The sequence below is a fragment of the Balearica regulorum genome, chromosome 7 (assembly GCF_011004875.1).
Source record: "Balearica regulorum gibbericeps isolate bBalReg1 chromosome 7, bBalReg1.pri, whole genome shotgun sequence".
NCBI classification, from domain to species: domain Eukaryota; kingdom Metazoa; phylum Chordata; class Aves; order Gruiformes; family Gruidae; genus Balearica; species Balearica regulorum.
Genome location: NC_046190.1, coordinates 17,503,126 through 17,528,158, shown reverse-complemented (window position 1 = coordinate 17,528,158; position 25,033 = coordinate 17,503,126). Strand labels below are relative to the sequence as shown.

The 25,033-nt window shown below is 40.3% G+C and overlaps 1 protein-coding gene across 7 annotated transcripts in view; it reads right to left on the bottom strand.

Moving 5' to 3' along the window:
- Nucleotides 1-25,033, bottom strand: part of BLNK (B cell linker) — a 104,140-nt gene that overhangs the window by 30,028 nt on the left and 49,079 nt on the right. For 3 of the 7 annotated variants that reach the window (XM_075758195.1, XM_075758197.1, XM_075758198.1), the window contains exon 4: nucleotides 1,260-1,325. In XM_075758195.1, coding sequence (XP_075614310.1) covers nucleotides 1,260-1,325 — 66 coding nt within the window. Of the gene's footprint in view, nucleotides 1-1,259; nucleotides 1,326-4,258; nucleotides 4,356-19,877; nucleotides 20,157-25,033 lie in introns of those variants that run through there. The other 4 variants (XM_075758199.1, XM_075758200.1, XM_075758201.1 and 1 more) reach the window with 4 other exon arrangements.

Genomic DNA, 25,033 nt, shown 5'->3' with positions numbered 1-25,033 from the left:
GCTAGTGAAAGAGGATGAGTAAAGGAAAAAAGTGATCTCAAGAATCTATCTGTTGTATCAGGTGTTACCATCAGAGCCTGCTCAAGGTTTGTGGCCAGAAACACAGCTGTGATAAACAGGCCACAAAGGAGGGCTTACATCCTCCTGCCTGGGGAACGGGTGAGCCAGGTGGTCACTGCTGCTCCTAGAAGTGCATCCCTCTCCTCTGGGATGCCTCCCTGGCTGGCAGCAAGGGCAGTAGCTGTAGCCAGCCCAGCTTTGTGAAGCAATTACATAGCCAAACCAGGCAGAGCCCTACCGCTTCTCCCACCAGCTTATTGGCCACTTTGCATATACCTAAAATTAGCTCTTGTTAAAACCATACTTCTTTTTCTTGATCTGAACCACGATGGTCACTCTTTAAGAACAATTTTAAACAACGTTTATATGTCCTTTTTATGTACGAGAGCTGTATTTCTAGAATTTAATATGGTTGTCCTGGAAACACTGCAAATACTGTGTACTAATTAACTTTTAAAAGTACTTAGTACTTCTGTTGTCAGACCCATGTAAAGAAAGACATCTGAATGAGAAAATCTTATCCAAGTGGAAGTTCAATGCAAATAAGCTATTGCATTAAGAAAAAGAAAAAGTGTGCTAAGTAGCTAATTGGTTTAAATAGATGTTTGACTGGAAACAGTGAATGGTGTATTCATTTGACAAGAATGCAGAATTACTGGAATTTCATTTTATGTATAAATACATGAATATTTTATGATACTTGTATACATGTGACATCAATATGCATGCTGTTTAGCATTTCTTACTGGAATAAGGATTTAGGTAATGCTGGGTTTTGTTTTATAGCACTGAAACACAAGTGAACTTGGCATTTTTATGGGAATTCTAACTATGATGTCTGACCAGTTGGTTCAAGGTGGGGCTCAAATTAAAACTTAATTGCAGCAGGTAGCCTAAATAGTGGCCCTAGGAGAAAGGCACACACTTAAACTACAAGCAATGATCATTCCCAAAGAAAATGTAAGAAAAATGTATTTTACCCAAATACCATTTTTCAGGGCTACAAACGCAACCTCCTGTTGGAGACTGGTTCTGCAACTACTTTGTGATACTCATAATACTGATGACAATTCGGCATGTCACAGTCTGGACTGAAGCATATCCCTCTAGAATAACACTATATATAAAGTACTATACACTATGCTAGCAATCTGAATTTCTCCACATTGATAAAACTAAGGCTGGCATTTCAAACTTACTTTTTGAACTTGTTTATTATCCCACTGTCATTTTTCTTGATGTCATGCACCATCTTTTGAAGCTTCCTGTAAGATATTAAACAAAGCCAGCATTAAAATTACCATGTGGTTGAACACCCATTTATATAAATTAAGAAAAATACAGGAAATGCATTTCCAGTAATATTTCACACATCAAAAATGCTTAATGTATGTTCAATAAGTAGTTTACTTGCTAAATCATTTGTGTATGAAGTTTCCCTTCCTTTTTAACAGAGCTTTTTGGCATGATTTGTGTTATCCTTCTCCTTAATACAATTAAGTACAGTTTAAACAATCAATTTAAGAGTAAGTGCATCAGGAAAGAACACCATTGCCTACATTAATAGTTTAGAATATCTCAGTGTTAACATTCTGTTCAGAACTGACTTTACAACACTCCACAGCTATAATGGGAATGCCCTCCGATTTCTGACCTTACACGAGTCATTTTATCAGTGGACAGTTTACCTCGTTCCCATAGTGTTTGCAGCTACAATAGGAGGGGGAAAAATTACACATTCCTGGGCCCAGGCCATCTGAGAAACAATTAGAGTATCCGTGACTGATCTGTGAAGACTCAGGATTTCAGGACTCCAGTTACATGGATGGAATCTGGAATCAAAGTTTCTTTTTATTTGTTGGCTGCACTGACCTCATTAAAACTTTACTTGTAATCAAGGCAATTTAAGTTAAATATCTCATTTTTCACTCAGCAAGTATAATTTAGAATCCCACCTCCCCTCTCATTTAAAAAAAAAACCACACCACTAAAATCAAGTCACTGTCAGGAACACAGATACAACTTTCTGCAAGACTGATTTTGTAATGAAAGCTGTTGGAAGTCTGATCGTACTAGAAACTTCTATAAAATATATATATATTTTTAGTTTCTTCACACACTGTATGTTCTTCCTGTTCACCTAAAATAAGTATCTTTTATTAGACCTAAGCTGTAGATTTTATCACAGCCAATTATAAGAAAGCAATTTTTTTTTTTTTTTTCCAAAAAAGGCTTAAAAATTTTTTGCCTTCCATTCTTCATTATGAGTAAGTTGTCTATGTCATTGCACAATTTAGTCTTGCCTACCTCATCTCTGATGCATGATCAGGCTACCAAAAGACTCTTGGAAGCTTTGCTTACAAAGACAAGTACACACAAAGTATTCTTTCCCTTTTAAAATCTTTCTTTAAAACTTATTATGCAGAAGGTTGAGCAACGTATAGAGCTTCACTAAAAAGAAACTATCTTCCAGCTTCATCATTAGCAATCACAGCTGCCTCTTAAAAATTAAAATATCTTTTTCAAAAGAAATTGGAATTAGATGAGAATTATCTAAACAAAAAAATCAGTAAATAGCTGCACTAGCATGCATTATGTGTACATGCACAGTGACGAGTGGCGTTCCTCAGGGGTTGGCACTGGGACTGGCACTGTTGGACGTTTTTGTCGGCCACATGGACAGTGGGATCAAGTGCACCCTCAGCAAGTTTGCCGATGACACCAAGCTGTGTGTTGCAGTCAACATGCAGGAGGAAAGGGATGCCATCCAGAGGGACCCTGACAGGCTTGAGATGTGGGCCCGTGCAAACCACATGAAGTTCAACAAGGCCAAGTGCAAGGTCCTGCACGTGGGTCGGTGCAATCCCAAGCACTATTATAGGCTGGGTGAGGAATGGATTGAAAGCAGCCCTGAGGAGAAGGACTTGGGGTACTGATTGATGAGAAGCTCAATGTGAGCCGGCAGTGTGCGCTTGCAGCCCAAAAAGCCAACCGTGTCCTGGGCTGCATCAAAAGAGGTGTGACCAGCAGGTCGAGGGAGGTGATCCTGCCCCTCTACTCTGCTCTTGTGAGACCCCACCTGGAGTACTGTGTCCAGCTCTGGGGGCCCCAGTACAGGAGAGACATTGAGCTGTTGGAGCGAGTCCAGAGGAGGGCCACGAAGCTGATCAGAGGGCTGGAGCACCTCTCCTTTCAAGACAGGCTGAGTTAGGATTGTTCAGCCTGGAGGAAAGAAGGCTCTGGGGAGATCTAATTGCGGCCTTCCAGTACCTGAAGGGGGCCTACAGGAAAGATGGTGAGGGACTGTTTATCAGGGAGTGTAGTGACAGGACAAGGGGTAATGGGTTTAAGCTGAAGGAAGGTCCATTTAGATTAGATCTTAGAAAGAAATTCTTCCCTGTGAGGGTGGTGAGGCAGTGGAACAGGTTGCCCAGAGAGGTTGTGGATGCCCCATCCCTGGAAGTGTTCAAGGCCAGGTTGGATGGGGCTTTGAGCAACCTGGTCTACTGCAGGGTGTCTCTGCCCATGGCAGGGGGATTGGAACTAGATGATCTTTGAGGTCCCTTCCAACCCAAACCATTCTATGATTATATGTGATTATTTGTCTGCAGTCCACGTCAGGCTCAGCAGACATTTAGCCACTCAAGGCATCAGACAGTTATAGAGTGAGTCTTATGCCAAGAAGGACCTTCCTCCCTCTGCTACTGATTTTAGAGCAATTGTAGTAGTTAGTGATGGTTAATCCCACTTTGTGAGACTTGCCTAAAAATAGAAAGTTAAATAACTGAGTATTTGTAAGCTTTTGAAATCCTGGAATAAACAATGAAGCTTAATTTTAGTCTTAATATTTATTAACATAACAGAATAATCTGATCCTTTCATTATATTGGTGGGAATTGAAGGATATCCCACATTTTCAGCAGGCCTGTAATACAACAACATGGAGTATCCTGCTCTGTCAGGCTAAGTCATGGGTTTGATATTCCTAGAGCCTAAATCTTTGCCAAATTCTACTTAAAAAAACCCCCAACAATTCAACCTATTCTTTTTAGGTTTTGAACTCAGCAAAAAAAGAATCATGAGAATAACTGACAAATAATTCATAAGCACATCTTTAACTTTTGCTCAAAACTCATACTATTAATTTACAGCAAAAGGATACAGTGTTACCTGCTGATATAAAAAATAAAAAAAATACTTATAGATGTGAGAAACAGGCACATAGCAAAATGGTTTGAGATTTCCTGCAACAATGTGTTGCATCAATGAGAATAGCTTGGATTATTATCTAAGCTAACCAGATACCCCAGATTTGCAGATTTAATGTGAAGATCTCAGAAGAACTTCTGCTTTTCTGTGGGGTTTTTTTTTTTTTTCCCCTCTTCTTTTTTCCCTAATAGATTCAGCTTCTAGTTATGCTTGAAACATCACAAATAGCCATCTTCTGCAGTTTAGTGTTTCTGTCTTGTGCCCCAGCTGGCACCTGGCAGTGTCTACAAATGAAAAGTAATGAGGAACGAAAAGAATGAGAGGAGATTTAAATGGTTTAGTTCTAGTTTGGGGAGAATGGTTGTTTGCAAGCTTTTTTTGTCCTTTTTCAAAAAGGCTTGCCAGCCTTTAATTAGAAATGCATGTAAGCATCAGTTATTTTTCTATTTTTCTTCCAGTATTTATTGTTTGTTAGAGATAGAACCACCCCCCTCCCAAAAAAAAAAATAATCTAGCTCTAGGTTTAGATCCGAATATTGCTTATTGCTCATCTCTGACATTCATACATCTTTACAATGGTAAACTTGCGCCTTTATTTTGAAAAAAGTTGTGTTTCATTTTTCACACAACTGATTTTGTTTTATATTGTCACTTTAGTCTCTAAACCCACATTTCCCACCCTCTCCCCAAATAAAACCCAGCCCAAAATTTATAACTTCGAGTTACTGGAACAGTTTGCTTTTCATTTGATCATATTTAGGTGAACTGATTCGACTATCACAGATGTTCCATGTGCACTGTGTAAGGCTATGGTTTAAAAGAGCATTTTAATACATATTTCCATTAAAAAAAAAAGAGGCATTTAAATCAGAGATAATGACATGGGCCTCTGCTAGTGTGATCAGTTATTTTTCCCATGCAGATGGACTGAAATAAAAACATTCCCATTTTTGCATAATCGAATTTCCTAAAAAATCTCCCCCTTTTATTCCTCATTCTTTTTCTGGAGCCATTTCATTTTCTAATTACAAACTGTGATAAATTAGGGAGTATTTAATATGTATTTGTGTGAAAAAAAAATTCAGTTTTTAAAGTTAAGTAGCTCTTGTAGGAGTTGCTAGAATACTTAGTTTGTTGTGTCCGGACAACTTAACTTGTATCAAGCCTGTGAAAGTAAGCAGATAACCAGTGCACTGTACAGTGGTGAGCGTAGGAAGTCATCAAGCACGGATGATCTGCAGTTTAAGTGGAATCCCCTTTGACCCATGAAGTTGAACAAGCTGCAAAAACCAGTCTGTCCAGTTAGCTAGAGGCTGAGATTTGAGGTGCCAGACAACATAATAGGCTACAACTGACAAGATTTACAAAGACCTGTCTGACTTGTGATTTTAGAGAGATAGTAGAAAAAGATGAGAGGCAGATAGCAAAGCAAGAGGATTCTTCAAATCGTAAGAGTCTCAAACCCAAGTTCAAAGGCCATTCCAGAGTGATGAAGAAAGTGAAGCACAGAAGGGCATTTATATACTTAAGGTTTTGCCTGGATTTGCGTGTCTGACTAGCTCTCAAATACTTTTCTTTACTTAAGACAATACTCCAAGTAGAGTTTCATTGTGGGAGGAACTTATCAAAGCAGCAGCCCCGAGAGTATCTAGGAAATGGAGGCTACTGTGGCCCAACGCAGACAGCCCTTGCTTCAGGTACGTAACTACAACCTTCTTTCTTCACGACACGTCTGAGTCAAGACCTCGTTACCAACTAATGGTTATTTTCTAGTTGTTCTCTTGGGATGAACAGATACTAGAAACATTCAAGGACCTCAATCAGCAAATACTGTAAATGAAAATAATAAGTAATGCTAGTTTTACCTTGCATTGCAGTTAGTTAAAGATAGTTAAGAGGTCACACTTAAGAGCTGTTTCTTAATTACTAACTCTTCATTCAACTTGGTTGAGAGCTTTTTATGTAAAATCAGGGTTGCAGATAAAGGTACAGTCTGTGTCGCTGTTAATCTTTGACAACACTTTTCAGCAACCCACAGCTATCCAGTTTAATTGTAACAGGTATGAACCGGATGGGACCCTTTCATCAGGAGCTCACTGCACATGGAATAGATTTTTCAAACCTCTCCAGAGGAGAAGTTAGGAAGTCTTGGCTATAGGTGCTTCTACAAAGTTTTAAGTTTCTAACAAATACATAAGAAATTCTACATGTTGGAGTGAATAGCAACAAAAAAAGATTGTTCAATGAATCCTAAAAGGAAACGCTTTTTAGCCCTGTGTTACTATTTTCCATATCTTATCAATTTTGTCCTCCAACAATTCAGGATTATCAGACGCATTGACAAAGAGGTCGCTATCTGTGATACAGATGTAAAGGAAGCTGGAAAGGTTTACCATTGCAGATACAATATACCCTGAAAGAAGAATTTGCTATGTCACAAAATACCTAGCTGTGCTCAAGGACTGGCAGAGCTGCCTTGAGATAAAACAAAATGAAACAAAACCACTCTCTCTTTGATCTGGTCACAGCTCAGCATATGAAGAATGTATGTCAAGTGAAGGGCGATGGGTGGACCCAGCCTGTGACACATCCCCACTCTCAAACATCTGCTGGAAGCTTGTGTCTCTTTTGCATACATGCTATCCCACAAAAGCTTTCCAAAGTTAAAACAATTTCTGAGAAAAATATAAATAACATGAAGAAGAATTAAGTGTGTAACAAGCTTTCAACTCTGATGTGAGATGAGGTACGAAGTGCCCAGACTTGAGAAAGAGAAATCTGTCTTAATTTCAGACAGATGTGTGTAATAAGGAATTATCCTACCATTTAGACTAATTTTTGAGAAATTGTATTTATCAGTATTATAAATCTGTGAAAACATTTACAAATATGTATTATGTAAATATGTCTATTATGGCTCAGAGCAGTCAGCATGAATGGCTCCTCAGCAGCCATGGCCTCTTCCCGCTTTTGGGGACAGAGGGGGATCTCCTGCGTGCTGGAACAGCACCAGTCACCAACTTGTGCACAGTGCATCCAGTACTTTGGAAACCTTCAGCGCATGCTCTGCTTGTCAGTATTTCACCTGTATGGCTCCTACGTCACGTGGCAAGGGACACCCCTCTGCTGTAAGAGTACACTGCATGGTGTCCGGGCTGGGAAGACCAGGCACAGTTGCTTCAGTGCATCTGGGGGTGAGCACAGATGTGTGCACTTGCAGTTGGGAGTGGTGCTGGTAATAGTTTTGGAAACAGGGCTGACTGCAGCGTCAGTAGGGAGTGGTGGCAAAACAAAAACCAGTTTTAAATGAATCACAGGAAGTTTTCTATATTGCAAGCATGCTTATTTCTGTTTATCTGGAGGACTAGAATTATACCTCCTTAAATTTTCAGTACTTACAGGACTGTCTGAATTATCTTTTGTGCCTCTTGAAAAATCCCCATCTGCTCTCATGGACCAGTTTCCTTACTTAAAAGAGGGCAGAATTTTGAACGGGATATATTCGGACAGGTCTGCAAGGGAAGGTTTTTAAGCAATATTGACACATTCAATATTAAGTGGCCTGCATGTTCCTTCTCATCCTCCTAACATCAGTTAGATCTTTAACTGATGAAGTTGAATTGGTTTCAAAATAGTAATTAAAAAAAAATAAAATCATCACACTGTAAATCAGTCAGTTTGCACTCCAGTTTCAGTTCTTATTCCTTTTTGGGTATATTTGTTTCTCACTGAGTGGGCACCCTGTAGTTCTGTGTCTAGAAAGTCCCATTTTCTGAAGATCATGACTACCTCCATTCACTTAAAAAAGACTGTAGGTAGGTGCAGCCCTCATTTTTGTCTTGAGAAAAGCAGCATAACAGATCACGTAAAAATAAAAAGTGGTTATTTCTTGTTATTCAGGCAAGAGCATAGTAGTATAATAGAATTTGGAGAAAAAAACCTAAGTTATTAGAAGATAAACCTCAAAACTTAAAGAGCAGAATATTAAAAATTATGACAGCTACCTCTGAAATTTATATATATATAAAAAAATCATGTTAAAACATGACTACAGAAGGAATAGTGTGCCCAGCCTCCTCCTCTACTGTTTCTCACAGCACAATTATTCCACCACTTTCTCCTCAGCTGGTCTTTATTTTGTGTTTCTTTATTATTTTGTATAAAGTAATTTATGTATTTCTTTATTCTTTATTGTGTTTCTTTATTTTGTGTTTCTATTAGCCTTTAGTTTTATAAACAGGTGTGCAGGTGACCATATTAAGAAAGTTATTGTTTCTGGACAAAGGAGAAGACTCCTGCTTGCTTGGGGTAGGAACCTAGATGGGGATTTGTAGAAGTACCACCCGAGATTTTGAAAAGCTTGAAGCTCTCATCTTGAACTATCTTTTCTAACTAAATTAATGAGCAAGAAAAGTACCACCTTTCTTACAACAGGCTTCCATTAACACAGTGATCCTGACACCGTCTTTGTGGAAGAACATGGATCTCAGTGAACTGGGTGAGTGTCTTCATAACAAGTGTTTTTGTATTACCTGCCAGTTTTATGGATCTAAAACAACCCAATTAATTATATAAAACAACTCCACCCCCTTCCACCTCCCTTCTAATTGCTCAGTAGAAAGCAAAAGTAAATTCCCAAATACAGAAAGCATCTAATTTCTCTGGCTGGGCCTCCTTTAGGTACTTCAGATGTTCACATGCACACACCCCTATATCACGCGCTACCTGCAACAGCGAGAGTGGAATTCCTTCGCGAGGAGATGCAGGCTCGCATCAGCTGGCTGGGTTGGAGCTGGTGCTCTCAATGGCTGTTACATAGGCATAATGCATAAAGACATAGCTGAATTCTTGAGGTTCAGTCTGATAAACTGCTTCCGTTGCTGCTGGTCTAGGATGGGGGGTTACTGCCCCTCATCCACTCTGGGGACTTTGCAGGGACCCCCTGCAATGCCTTTCATGATAGGAGAGGAGGAAGTTTGGAGCTGGAGGTGGTAACCTGTGACACCAAAGCATCAGTTCAAGGCACCAAGTCTTTGATCTTTATCTATAGTGCTATCTCAAAGCTGTGAGGAAAAGTTGAAAGAGGCTTGCTTATTAGAAGTCAATTACAGACACCTATCTGAGAGGAAGAAGGAACAACAAATTGTCTTCTGCTGTGTTCATGAGATGCACAAGAGGAAACGGCTAAAAATAGTTTAGTTCTGTCAAGAGTGTTGACTTTTTTAAAAGTCTGAATAACAGCCTATTCTGCTCACTTTTCAATGGTCCACTATTTTGTCTAAAGGCAAAACCCATAATAAGAACAGGTGTGTGTTTACATGGTACACAAAGAAGCACAGAAAGGCTAAATATTGATTACACTTTTCATCTTCATATGCCCTCTACATAATCTTCACAAAGAAGCTATCAATCTCTCTTGTACTAGTAAGTACTAACATAGACTAAGTAAATGAGAATATGTAGTATGTAAAGGCTTAATACATCTTTGACACAAATCAGTCCTAACATGAAATTAAATAGTATAATTACTTCGAGGTGACCGGGAATTCTGTGCATTGAAAGAACCTATGTGGATTTATCGGTGGGGCTGAGACAACTAAAGCCCTATCAATGACACCAACTGCTTCGTGCAACTGCTTCCTCATTTTAGATCAAGGCTGAGGCTCATTCTGAGTGTATATGGACAGTATATTAATTCCAAAGTTTTCATGTGCTTAAGTTTTACAGTATTTTTTTGCAATTACTTTTTTCTTTTATTTACCAGAGAAGAATAGTAGACCTGGTTCCTGTTATCTTTCTTTACTACTTGTGGGGACTTCACAGCTGTTTTTGAATATCAGAAAGCAGTGATGGACAAGTTCTTTTTAGTACAACTTTTAAAAATATGGATATGTTATTAAATAATAACAGCTGAAGGTATTTCAGGTTTGGACACCTTTTCCCTCTGATCCATTTTGCTCTCCCCTTTCTCCCATCTGAATAATAGTGATACTATAAGTAGTACACAGAAAAATTAGCTATTACGATATGCTAAGTGAGTACTGTATGTCACTTCTTGACACAAAAAGTTAAAAGATATTTTCTGTTCTGTAACTGACCTACTCTGTTCTGAGTCTTTTTGGTTAACTGATCCCTTTTATGTACCAGCTGTCTCGATATGAGCTGATGCATTAAAATCCAAAAACCTCACACAGAAGCTACATACAGAAAGCTTACTCCATTCTTCTGAAAGGTTTGCAAGCAGCAGAAGGAAATGAAACACATTGGGTTACTCTAAAATACAATTCCAGTTAAAAATAACTGAGCTCTGTACCTTCCTGAAAGACTGGTACCCTACAGCCTGGTAGGTGAAGGACAGCAAGGGCAGAAATTTAAAAAGAGTTAAGTGGTTTTTATATTTCACCAAAAAGAGGAAGCACAAAGTCATTGCGGGGAAGTGAATAAAGACAGGACTTGGTATGGACCCAGAAAATTACTACCTGTCAGTGGTAACATTACTGTTGGTCACGAGCATTCTACAAGCATTTTTTTGAAAGGTAAGATAACATTTCTGTCATTCCTGCAGGCATGTAGATTAAAAGACTACTACAGGCACATGGAGGACATGCAAGTGAATGAAAAAGTAAGAAAACCTAGTGAATTGAACACAGAAAGATGAAGGCTTAATTTTGATTTGGTGTTCCAACAGAGCGAGTTATTATGTTTTTCCTCCTCTTCCACAAATTTCAAATCTGCTGTTTATATTTCAGGTCACCTATTGAAGGACATCAAAAAAGTCTGTCTAACTATGTAAGAGGCTTGACCAAGATTTAGCCAGATGTAACTTCAACTACCTTAAAGTTAGGTAAGTACTTAAATTTTGTATTAAGGTCTTGCTGACATGGGTGTATAAGACCATGGAATGAGATGAATAAATTTACTTCATGATCTGAGTGCAGTCTTTATCAGTGTCTTTGTGTCATTTCAGATTGCTACAAAAATACATTTCTAATGTAGTGATTTTAATCCAGTAAGTTCACAGACTGTGAAAGGATAAAAAAAATGATGTGATTTTTCCGCGGGCTTAATAGTTTGTGGGCTTAATAGTTTGAAGGCAAGGTGCTGTGTACACTAAAGAAAAGGGAGGCTTTTCTGAACAGCCTCTTAACTCTTCTCCTTAAACCAAAAGTGCATTTATACATGTAATGATCTGCATTTGCTCTAACAAATAGTGCTCTGACAGCCAAATAAAACAGAGCAGGGCTTCTAGATGTGGTCTTAAACTTTAAGCATACCCATTAGCCTACTCCTGGAGACCAAATAATCCCAGGTATCTTAATGCTGCCCAGTATTCACAAGACAGTAGCTTTTATGTATACAGATTTTAGATACACTGAGTATATTTAAGAAGTTAAGAGAATCACTAATTTTAGGATTTTTATAAATTGGCATTGCTTTTTGTAGAGCCAAAGTTTTTCTTAAGAAGTATTGCATTATTGGTTCTGTTCATGAATACAGCATGAGTAAGTGTAAAGGACACACCCCCGCCCCCAGCTGGACTTTCAAATGGGTTTTAAACTGCCCTTTATGGCCTAGTACTTCCTTTTCCATTCTCTGACAAGTTTTTTCCCCCTTCTACAGGAATGCCCAAGTTGGAAGGAGACAGGAACTCTCTCTTGTTCCTCTCTAAAGCATAACTTTTTTTTAACTTCCAATTTTTTCTTACCCATTAGCAACTGAAGTATAGCAACTAATTTCCTCTGGGAATTTTTGTTCAAGTCATGTAAAGCTTATAGCAAAAATTGCAGATGTTAGATTTTATGCCTTTAGCATTAACTTATTATAAACTATTAAATTGAATGCCTTTACCATTGAATTCCCTTTAGCTGAAGTGATTTTACCACCTCTTTAGAATCAAAGTGATAGGGGTACAGGATAATGGACGCATTTTTGACACATCTGATGAAGACTAACAAACACTGCTGTACTTGGGCTGAAAGTGTTTTTGCTCAAGCTACAGAAGCATTATATCCACCATAGATGGTGGGGGTGGCACTGGCAGGGATCTAATTGAGGCTACTCATGGATCTATCCATTTTGTTTATTCTGTACTGAGGTCTATCAAATTTTGTTAGAACTTTGGAGAAGTATTTTGGTCCCTAGGGTTATACGGCCACTTTAAGGGAGTGCGCATGGGCTGCCATCAAAAGGGGAAATTCTGCTCTTATCTGCCCTCAGTGCTTACCCAGCTATGATGAATCATGAAACTTCCAGCTGGGAAACTAACTTCTTTTTTCTTTTGCCAATTTAGATATCAGCAGGATCAGATTGAGCTTCATTGCATGGCCATGGGAACCATAGTGCCACTGTGAGGATGGAGACGAGTGCCAGGGCAAGCAGGGGCATTGGGAGGATGGAAGAAAGGGACCTACTCTTTTGGCAGCAACTCAAACTTATGCCAAGTTAAGCTGGCCACGTAACTACAGCTTCAGTAGCACTTAGCTGCCTCTGTGCTTCTTGCACAGATGCCTATAGTGTCTATATTTTAAAACATGAAGTAATCATTTAGCCATATAGTATAGCCACTTGCATTAATAGCCTACTTCACCCAGTTGCCCCTGCATTAAGCTTGAAAAATATATACTCATATTTTTCATATAATTGTCTTGGGATGCATTATTTTAATTCTTTCTAAAGTATTTACAGTGTAGTATATCATTTATGTTGAGGTCACAAACCTGTGTCATTGCATGTCTGGCTTTGTTTATGTCCAGAAAACAAACTTGTCAAAAATATATATACTAGCAGATTAGGAATAAAGATGCTAACAGAATTTCCATGCTTCTTTTACCCCTCAGTCATTTACTACGGCTGTCACAAAACAAACTTCTTTACACAGTATGTAAAGTCCTCCACAGTCTAACAAAAATCTGAGATGGTTCCCTACAGCCAAATGAGGAAATACTGTCACTTTCAGCCATTCTTTTCCATCAGTTTTCTAATTCTCTTGTCTGCTAGTGCATAAAAACAGTGGTATTTGCTTTGCAAAAGAGATATTTACTTACCTATTATATTGTGACATGCTTTAGGGTACTTAGACTATAAAAGATGTTATATAAAACTAAAATCAGTCCTCTAATGCAGCAATCATTTTAAAAACCACATGAAATGTATAAGAAAAAACCCCTATGTAGTAAGCATATACATTCTTTCTTTTCTCACGATCAGAGACTTATAAATCATCTGCAAAAGATGATTTAGCCATCTGAAGACAACTAAAAATTACTTTTAACTGATTCCTGCAGTCAAATTCTACACATGAAAGAAGTAGTTTTGAGGCATTTCCATTAAATACATCAAATAGAGTGGGCCACAAATATCCCTCATTGCAGTGTGCATACAGTAATGGACTACAGTGGAGAAGCACAGTTTAATCCTGAACTATACTGGTCCAACAAACTAAAAGGAGACATTCACGTTTTTTTAAATGTCAGAAAATTCAGTTAACGTAACATTGTTAAGGTTAAGTTGTAATTTTTTCAGTTTCTGTTCTGCAGATAATTGAAAGCTTATTTTTTCCTCTAGGTTTGGTCATGATGCTGGAACTGCCTGCAGTGTTGAAAGTCCAGATTTCACTCACCTTATAAACAGAAAGCAAACCCAATGGAATTCTTTGGATATTTAAAAAGGTTTCAGTTATACCTTGCCTGGCCTGTTACAACCCTGAATATGGTCAGTCAGGATTTTTGATCAGGTTAAATGGTTTTCCAAAACTAAATTCACCAAAAGCAGAACTAAATCTTGATTCCATTACTCTTGATTAACTTGTTCAACTGTTGACTTACAAGAGCTTTGCTTCCCAAGACTATCAGACAGATCTCAGAGAGATAATCAAATAGCAGAGGCATTTTCCAAGGCGAGACAAAGAAGCCACTAAAACCAATACTTATTTTCAAATAGAGAGGTATTTGTAGCGACTTCTACCAATGTGCGAACTCTTTTTTCCCCCCTCTTGATAATCTAATTTTTTCTTCCCATATGCTGACACAAGCCATAACAGTGTGGAGAGGTTTTTTTTCCAAGATTTTATGATTAGCATATTTGCCTTCCAAAAGAAAAGCATCTATCACATTATAATGTAGTATGCAGTATGTAGGTTTTGGATGATTTTGTAAAACACAAAAATGTTTTGTTCTGGGATCAACATATCACTGGGTACCTGCAGTGTCATATTATGATTTAATATTTAGCACTCTGTACAGCTGTATGGCATACAGTTTTAAAGTAAAGGTGAAAAATGGTTATGCCAGGTTTGCTGGAATTATTTTTTCTCATGGCCAAGAATATTAATTTATTGGGTTATTTGGTTGGCTAATGGTCATTTATTATTTTAAAAAAATAAAAAAGCTAGAATGAAACTATAGGCACTATATAAGCACAGCTGATCTTGTGAACTATGCTCTTACACTGCTACCTACGCACAGAGGTTAAACCAGGGCTCTTCAGAGTTTCGGTATCACACTACATCATTTTGTCCACATTGCCATATTTTCATTTAAAACATAGGTAGATCACACTCACACTTAAACACACTTTTCTATAAACAGTATCATAAGCAGAAAATTCTATATGAGAATAATTTACTATGTGGTAATTTAGGTTTAAAAAAAAAAGGTAGTGGGTTTTGGTTGTGGGTTGTTTTTGTTGTTTTGTTTTTTTATGATGAGGGCGTCTTCGAGATTGGTCCAGACAGGATGACATAGCTGGAAAGAAGGATGATAAGCAAGAAAAAAAAGAAACTTTAAAGGGATTGTTATCATGAAACGCTTGCATGGAGAGAAGGGAAGAAAGGAGCACAAATACAGATGGGGTGGAGGCTATGCTATGCCAAAGCAAGGGTGGAGGGAGAAGCAGTAGGAGGATTTGACTGGGAAAGCCACACTGGGAGTGAAAGAAGGGATTTTTACAGCAGTATTTGGGAAAGTTTGCATTTTGTATCTCATTCAATTCCAAAGTCCAGAGGTGAGACAGATTCATGAACTGTTTAAACAGAAAGCTAGAGGAAATAGAGATTATACAGCTTTGTCATTTAATCACAATCCCATACTTTGTATGGCAAACTGGACCTAACAATGCTATAGGAAGAACTTTTGTTTGTACTCATCAGCATGGCAGACATAGCTGGTGACCTCCTTTTCCCCCGTGCCTGTGAAATTCTACTTTAAACACTGCATACAGTCAGCACTGCTATTTAATGTGACTTTACATTCAGCCTACATTTTGTTGGGCTAAAATGTGTGTGCACCACAAAAGCTGCTGTCATGACAAAGTGTTATTGTGCAGTGGAAAGTTGTCAGGAGAAACTGGAAGCTGAGACAGAAGGCTGCTGGAGGTGGCAAGGGGTGGTGTCCAGAAGACCTTCATGGCTGTTACGCCCTTAGGGCCTGAGGGTGGAGGCAGATGAGACTTTTGCTAAAGGAGAACTGAGCAGGTAGAAGAGCATGGCTTGTGAGATAGCGATGAGTAACTAGAAGGGATTGGTCTGGAAAAATCTCCTATGTGGAACAGTTCTGATTTGGGCCTTTAGACCACTGAGCAGTGACAACTAACTGGGCATTCGCCTACCCTTTCCTCCAAAGTCGATATAACTAGAAGGGGGAACAGAAGTTAGAGTTGGATGTGGACTTTGATGCCCAGTTCTGTCATGGGGAACGTTCTCTAGCTTACGTAGAAACTCCAGTTTCTTTCCTGCTTGAGTTTATTTTGGTTCTTTTGTCTTGTTCAAGTCCATTGATGCAATAAACTATGTTAAAGTTTGACTTGAAAAAAAAACAGATTAAGTTTCGAAGTCTGCTACAATTCACTATTAACAGGAATTAGTAGAACTACTGTAATAAAATATTTTCTTACAGTGCAAAACTAATGTTCAGATATTCCCCATTCATTTTCTCAAAAAAGTAAATATTCCCTATGATACAACATCCTATACCTAGAAGGTATCAGTTTACAGTTAAATATCACTTCACTCCCAAATGCATTAATTTTCTGCTTATACACTTTCAAGAGCAAACAGTACCAGAAAATCCTCTCGTAAAGAAAAGACCTAGTAGTTACAGTCAAGCTATCTCTATCAGTGGAAGATTAGCGAAGACCATAAATACTTTCAAATTTCATAGACAACTAACAGATATTCAGGCCTTAAGGAAACTCCTCGTGAATTTTGTAGAATTAGGACTTAAATCTTTCTGTTTAGCGAGGGATGTTAAAACAAAATATTGCAAATAAATTGACACACTTGTCTGACCTGAGGAAAAAAGTCAGTTGCTTTTTTTCCCCACTTGCTTTTCATTTGGGAGGTATGGTTGGAGATAGTGATTTTAAGGATTTGGGGGGGGGGGGGGGGGGGGAAGAACTGCTGCAGGTTAATGAAGTCATCTGAAAAGAACATGAAACTGTGCTCTTGGAAAAGTCTGTTTGCAATCTGGAAGTTGTTGGCTGCATGACCTTAGGCAAGTCAAAGCATGTGGTATGCTTCTGGTTAGTGCCATGGTTTGCCTGTCACTGCAGTAGTGGTGGTAATGATGCCTTTGGAAAGGACTTTGCAATACACAGCTAAAGACAGCTATGAGTAAAGGGTCATTATTAAGGTTTGTGGTCATAATAAAAAAATGCAGCAAGTCTGAAGAGATGCTATAACAGAGTCATATATAGCAGCTAGAAATTCTTTAAAGATCAGGAACCACAGGCTCGTAGTCTAAGGAAGTTGAACCAGAAAAAGTCTGCAAGTTGCTAGTCTTTTGAGTTGCTAACTTCCCGTTACCTTTGCCACCTACCATCCCTGATTGTGAGTGCATCTATTTACGTATACATTTGCCTGCTGCATACATTTTTTTTTTCCTGAAGTTCAGGCTGAAATCAAGGCACACTAGATCCTGTCACGGCAGCATGGCTATTGCTCATGTATTCACTCCACACTGTAGAAAACCATTCAAAGTAGCAAATTATTTGTATGCACCACATAAATTATCTCACAATAACTAACCAAGCATTGGAATTCATTTTTCCTTACCGTATAGAAGCAATTAGAACACACAATGTACTCTGAGAGAATACTTGTAAAATGCTGTGCATACCTTATAACAAACACTGTATAAAAATAACAGCAGAATTCCATGAAGTTCCAGCATTCCTATCCAACTAATATTAAATTAAGTGACCTAACTGCAAACAATGTCCATACCACAACATAGTAGTTAAAGAGGCACCTAAGAACACTTACAGTTCTTATTGTTGCAATAAACAAACAAATGGAATATGTTAAGAATTGAGATCTGACATAAGACTTGCTAATGCAACAAAAAGCTAGGTCTGGTAGGCTCAAATATACCCATGGAGAATACATGAGCTTAGCAAAACCACATAATATCTAGTTTTTCAGGTCTACACTTAAAAAAATCAAAAGCTTTACTCGCAGACACTGAGTCAACAGCAGTGCTACTTTAATTTTTGCTGCTACAAAGCAGAACTTTTAAGAAAGTTGTCTTTAGAAAAATGTGAACTATAATTACACCAATTGAAACTATGTTTGGTAAGAATATTTCTTGGCATTGCATCTTGTCGTATGGAGGAAGGTAGGTTTTTAACGTTACCATTTAGTTCATGTAACATTCAGTACAAACTCTGAACCATCTATGTGTCTTCCATGCAGACAGGAGGCTACATTGGGAAGTCAACTGCACTGTCAACAAGTCACGTAGCGGAAGGGGGTATTCGGCTGTTTCAAGGAAGTAAGAAAAGGCTGCCGCCATGTTATGCTGATCGCTTCCTATACTTGCAGATCTCTTTAAATTTATACTATGAATATGTACTTGTGGAAAGTTCTGCCCTAAGTTTTAGAAATCCTGATACTGTAGTAAGACCATGTAGCCAAATATCCAGGTTTCTGTCCAAGGAGGTATTTTGACATGTTCAAATCAAAGCATGCATGCACTTCCACTGTGCGCAGTGAGAACACTCACATGATTGAGAAATGCTTGCTTCTGCACTCTTCGCACAACTACGGTGAGTTGGCCATGAGGAGGAGAGAAAAAGTAGCTTTTAATAGTTCAAGATAATACAGGAAGGCAGAGCTACTACCTCCTCTTCCTTATTTTACAACAATATTAAAACTTGGGTCAAAATGAAAAGTGTCAGCCAGTGTAAAGATGCAGCAGGGATGCAATGGCTGCCTTTCCAATTTAGAGCTTTTGAATCAATTCACAAACAAGTTGTGAAGCATTATAACCCTTACATGAAGGCCCCCTTCTGTAAAGTAATCCTGCTTTCATCATTTGCAAAGGTGCACAAGATGCATCCTGACCACAGTTTTATTGCAGTGGAGAGTGTGTGTTTTGTGTCTTTATGTACCAGTAACTGTCTTGACGGCATCAAGCTTTCCATCTATCACTTTGCTTATTATCTTGACATAGCTAGTTCAGACCAACATTGAACCCTAACACCATTTAGACCATTTTAGACTATTTAAGGGGATAAATTGCAGACAATGAGGAAATTCATTGTCTTCTTCCCCCTGTCCATTCAGCCTTACACAGAGTTCTTGCCTGGGCTGTAGGATGCAGTCTGCATCCTGAGGTGTGCCTGGCTGAGGAACATAAAGGTCATTGCAGCTCTTTGAATACACATGCCCCCTTGCCAATATTTCAATAGTATGGAAAGAGTGGATATCAAGAAATGCCATTCCATCAAAACTAGTTTTACAGGAAGCAATTCTGATTTACATGAAGCCTTCTGGGGAGAGGGAGAAAGACTTGACAATGGTTTATAAATTAGTATTGACTGCTTAAGCATGAGTTATTTTAGGAAAAAATATTTTTCAGTATTTCATTCTTATTTTTCAGGGGAAGTTTCTATGCTACTTTAATCTGAAACAGGACTTCTTTTAACTATTCAGACAAAAAAAAGGTCATGATGAAAGAGCCTTGAGGTGCCAACTCCACCAGCACACCAATTCAGTCACGCTAAAAATACTTCAGTAACGGTCAGCTTCTGCTTTTTTTTTCCTCTCAAACCCTGTATTTAACATTGTTCTCCTTCACTTAGGAACATTTCCCATTTTCCAGTTCCCTCTATTCCACCAGTTCTTTCGAAGATTAGGAAATATTACAGAACTTATCTGAAAAAGCCATCTTCATAGGACATTCTGATTAAACCACTAAGCAATTAAGTACATTTTTGTAATTTGCATAAGTCTTACGCATCTTAGTGACTCAAAGACTATATTCTTACAGCCTTGAAAGCCAATATTTAAAAAATATGCTTCTTTTCAACACAGATGAAGCAGACACACATTTTGCTTTGAAATCTGTGTCCGATTGATTGCTCCAGACCTGTATTTACCTTCCATACTTCCCTGAACCACCCTGGCAACCAGTAATAACTTCGTTTTACTCCAAAACTTCTGCCAACTTCCTTGCATCTCAGAGTGTCCCACTCCCCCCTAACTCCAGTGCGGGGAGCGGCTCCCGGGCACCCCTCCCCGCCCGGACCCCGCCGAGCTCCGTGCCCGCAGGAGCCCCCGCACGGCCCCGCTCCCCACTCACGGAAGAGACCGAGAGTGGACCAGACCCTACCTGAACTTCTCCCCGGCCGGCACGGTCAGCTTGTTCAGCTTGTCCATGTTCCGCACTGCTCTCGTCCCGTCCCAACCCGGCACCTGCCGGCGCGGCCGCTTCCTCCTGCCGGGCACGGCTCGGCTCGGCTCCCTCCCGATACCGTGACTCGGAGCGCGGCGGAAACTTGTCTGCCAGTAAAGCCTCCACTGGGTTAAATCGCGGCGGGCGGCCGTGTCGGGCTGTTGAAGCCTCTCTCCGTCCTACCCGCAGGCGCTAGCAGAGGCAGAGGAGGGACCCGGTGCTCGGGGCGCCCGGCCCGGCCCCGCCGCCCGCCCCCGCCCCGTCCGGCGGCGCGCACAGGTGGCTGCGGAACCGGGAGCTGAGGTGGAGCCTTTGGAAATGGAAACGTGAGGCCTCGGTAATCCGCTCCTCCCTTTAGACCTTTCGGAGTGCCTTAGGGGGGAAGCACTGGCTTGGCCTTGGAGGAAGGTGACCCAGCAGTTCGGATTCCCTGGTTTTACAGCGGGTTAGATTTTGATAAGCTTCAGTGGGCTGTGGCGGGGCCAGGTAACCTGCCCTCGGCTGCGTGTCCAGCCCCGGGTGGCTTTGCAGGCTGCAGAGACTGATGCAGGTGCTTGGGTCCCTTCTTCTCCCCACCCCTCTGCACTTCCCAGTGAAGATGTGCCAGGTAGTAACATGCTGCTGTGGGAACTTTTCCATTCCCAGAGGTTTTCCAGCAAAACCAGAGAAAATCACCCTATTATCACTGTCAGGAAAATAAAATTCCTCATGCTATTAACTAAGGCAGGAGCAAACCCAGATCCTTCCAGGGACACAGGGTGAGGCCATTCCTACCCACGATGTAGACAGCTGATCCATGTTTAATGGCTCTTATATCTCTGAGCCTGGGATTTTTTTGCTTAGTCTTGGGCTCAACCATTTTTACTCTTTAAAGATGAACTTTATAGGCAGCTGATTCTTTCTGAGGGGCAATGTAACCAGATAGTAATGTTCAACCTTTATCCTGAAGTGCTGATTAATTTGAATTCAGCACGTTTGGAGGATGACTGTTGTTGCTCTCTTTCTGTATCTTTGGCCTGTCTGCAGCTTAGTTTATAAGCTAAGGCTGCTCTAGGTAGGAAACCTATACCTTCCTTTTAAAAAAAGGTACATCTGCATCATGTTAATATGTTTTGATAAGTACAATATGTTTTGAGGACACCCAAAGGTATTTCTTGGGGAGATTCTCATTGTCACTTAGGCTAGATTTTCATGTGGATGTGTCTCTTCCCCAGGTTGTACTGACTGTAGTTTTTTTCTTGTGGAAATGTAGCAGCAAAACAGACTTTCCTGGTTAGTGCAGATGACTATGGGAAAGGAGCCCGCCACAAGATTTATGTCTTTGATAACAGTATTGCTCTGATCTTAGCATGGCTGACATTTTTGGTTTCTGAGCTTTCAACATGGAAATCACTGCATATTTGCATAGACTATTGCTCTAGGGAGGACCCATAGTGATCAAATTGCCCCTTTTGGGATGTCTTATAACGTTTGTGGGCTTTAAGGCATAACACAATAATGTTGAATGCTGTTTACTACACAAATCTTTGGAATTCTACCCTGCATTTTATCTGGTTATGAACTGGACACCGTTGCAAGTTTACTCCCTGGAAGTTATTTTGAAAATTAAATTAATTTTGAAGTAGTTAAAATTAACACTCTGGCAATGTGAAGTATAAATAAATTGCAGTGTCGCTTTACTTTTTGCTTATATAATCTTCCCGCCACATCTAAACACGTATCAGAATATGAGATTCACACAGTAGGCTCATGCAGTGATTTCTCTTAGACAGCAACTGCCTCTTGCCTGGCTGTTGTAGAAATCCCAGGCTGTTTCCCTTTGAGATCTTTGGTGGCAGCCTGTCATTTGCACTGCTGTGCTGGTTTCACCTTGTTTCTTCCTGACTCAGCAGTTTACAGGGTTAGTTTTAATGCTCTGCAGTGCCTGGTGCAGAGGGCTTTCAGCGCTGTCACCTCACTGCTCCTGGCAAGGGGCTGCTGCTGCTGCTTCATGCTCATGGCAGTGCCCAAGTCCCCTGTGCTCAGGGCTCGGTGACAGTGCGGCTCACGCAGGATCTCTCATCCCTGTGGTGCTGGCCCAAGTGTTTGCGTAGCTGTGCAGTGAAACGGACTGGGGAAGGAGTCCATTACAAACAATTTAGCAAAAAGTAACAGAAAGGGGGGTTTTAACTGCATTGGTTCCTTCATTTGATTCGGTGTGCAGATGTTTGTGAGGGTGCAGCATGGGGCAGGAGGAATAGGGTGTGTGACTGCTCAGGCTAACAAGAAGTTACTCCTAAGAAAGTTTCCATTGCACAAGACTTGTTCATGAGATTTTGTGGCATCTCCCATGGGGCCTGTCCACTGGTCATACCTCAGCCTGCTTGCTTCTTCCATGCACGTGCATGGTCCAATACAAAGCCTTGCTTCACTTTAATATCTACAAGCAGTTTGTAGCCAAATAAACCTTTCCTATTACTCCATCAGGGCTTGTTTTCACCTGTATGGAAAGCAGTACAGGGAAAGGAGGTAAATGCTTGTTGTCACAACCCTGGCCCTCTGAATGCTTACACAGGGCATATCTTACTTCCCTTTATATCCACTCCTACTGAGACATACAGGATTTTTTCTTGGGGAGAAGAGTCCTGGCTTAGAATTAGCAGAGCACCAGGGGATGTGGGCTAGGCTGGCTCTCTTTGCTCACGCAAATAATAAATTAGTCCCTTCCTCCCACAAAAAGCACATGCAGGACCCAGTATCCCACTGTTATCTTAAACCCAAGGCATCTGAGAGAGTGGTTTTTCCTGGCCACCTTGGAATATGCTGTTTCTGGGAAACCAATAGAGAGTCAAGTGCAGGGAAAGTCCTGAAATTACGAGGAGGAAGCCACTCTCCCCCAAATGTCAAGTGAAGCCTTTCTAGTTACAGTGAAATTCCTCCTCTTCTCCACTTTAAATGTGTACATGCATCAAAAACATCTGGATCTAAACAGTGTAGCCTCACCAGAAAATTGCTACAGCCCACTTAGCTCTTTCTGGTCTGCCTCCAAATCAGCCTATCTTGCCATCTACCCTGGTGTTGAGAAAGCTTGGTTGAATGCTACAAGATAGGACAACCACTAGAGAAAAACATTAAATACAGAACACACCTCCAAAACCGCCCTAGGCTTCTTCTTTTGCCCAAGAAGATTTCAGAGTCCAAACTTGTGGCCCATATTGGGACTGATCCTGTCTGTGGTCAAGAGGGTTTTTGTATAGTCCATACAGAGAGGAGCAAACTACAGCTGCAGCCAGCAAGGAGGGCCCTGCAGGCCTGCACCAGGGACAGGGCAGGTGAGTAGCAGCAGTTCCTCCATCCTTCCAGCATTATTCATCACCCCAGAAGGGTATCTCTGGGGGCCCTGGCTGGAGGAGGGACCAGGGCCTCACTAACACTCATTCCAGCAAACACCCTGCCTTCCTCTTCAGGAGCCCTGGGAGGGCCTGGAGGCAGTGGCAGGTTTGAGCCACGCAGCGAACATAATGTTATGCTATTTTTGTAGTTGTAACCCCAGCAACCCCTTTGACCTAATATGCTCATTTGCAGAATGCCAAAGAGGAACTGGGATTTGTTTTACCACATGGGTGACATCTTGACTATAGCGATGGTTAACATGTAACCCTCCTCTCCAGCCACGAGTGCCGTTCTTGGCACAGGGGGGATTTGTTTCGAGGGATGACTGTGCCATCTCCACGCTCCCTGGCACATCTAGGCCAATGAGGACAGTGTGGGACGCACGGTCACTGGATGGCAAGTGCTGGTACCTGCTGAGACGTGGCCCAGCAGCCTGGACCAACCTGCGCTGCCCAGCTGAAGGACAGGTCCCAGGGGTGTGGGGCATAATGATGTCCCAGGAGAATGTATCTTGACATCTTGGATGAGGCTTTTTGCAGAGGTGTTCCCGCAGTACTGGTCTTCTGGAGCATCATCATTCAAGCCCTTTATCCAAATGGTATTTTCTTATCTAATGTTTTAAGAACCTACATTCACATATGCTCTGCCATTTTTGTGATTACGTAGATAGCCACTAACTTTATTTTCCCGTATATGACTCCAAAAGATACAGGATAAATTCCTGACACCATTACTTAACACAGGTAATGCAGGGCTTGCTAGTAAATTCCCTTAGCAGGATGGTTGACAGACTATGTATGCTTTTTGATTTTTATTTTTGATGCTGAAAATGCCATTGAAATTTTGAAAAGACCTTCTAAATGCTTGGACAGATTTTCTAAATGCCACTGACTATTGCGACATAATTTCCTCATCACCGCAAGTGTTGTGACTTAGTCTGGGTTTGTCTCTCTGATCTTCTCCCAGTATGACTGTGTAATTCTCCATTTATGCTCATAAATAAAAAGATTTTAAAATGCAACTTCTTTATTTTGTATGTTCAGAACTTAAAATTATTTTTTACCCCCTCTGCTATTTTCTGCTGTTTATTTCCCACCAGCGCATTCCTTGTACGTGCTGCCTCACTCTGGCGGCATGTTCTGGTTTCTATTTAAGAGCTGTGAGGTCATCGAGGCATGGTCAAAACCAGACTCGGTAGAACAAACTCTGAGACTGTGAGGATCCTACCTTAATTTGGTCAAAATTTGCTATGAATTGCCAGATATTTCCTGTTTACTTAGGGCTTCACTTTCCTGTACCCTGTTGTTATGGTTTGAACTTGCTTCTCTGAGTAGACAGAAAACTCCTGTAGCACAGAAACAAGGTATTGGAAGACGTGTCTGAAGCATTTTAGTCCTTGGTAAGTGGTGTTCCTAGATCAGAACAAGCATCTTCGTACAGAGCCAGTCATTGTAGGGAAACCATTAGTTAAAATCCAGAGTTTGACTGCTATCACAGACAAGACTGATGGTTTTTCTTGGCTGAAGGTTCCTTTCTGACTCCTTTGATGAGTGCTTTTTCTGATTTCCACTGAAATTAATGCTCTCTGGTTTAATACCTTCCAGTACATGGTTTGTATGATGATTTTGGGTTTGACAGGGATTCCTGCTGAAGCTACTAATATCACTAATATTCATATCACAGTGTTAAATATTATATAAAATATCAGCTGTACATATCTT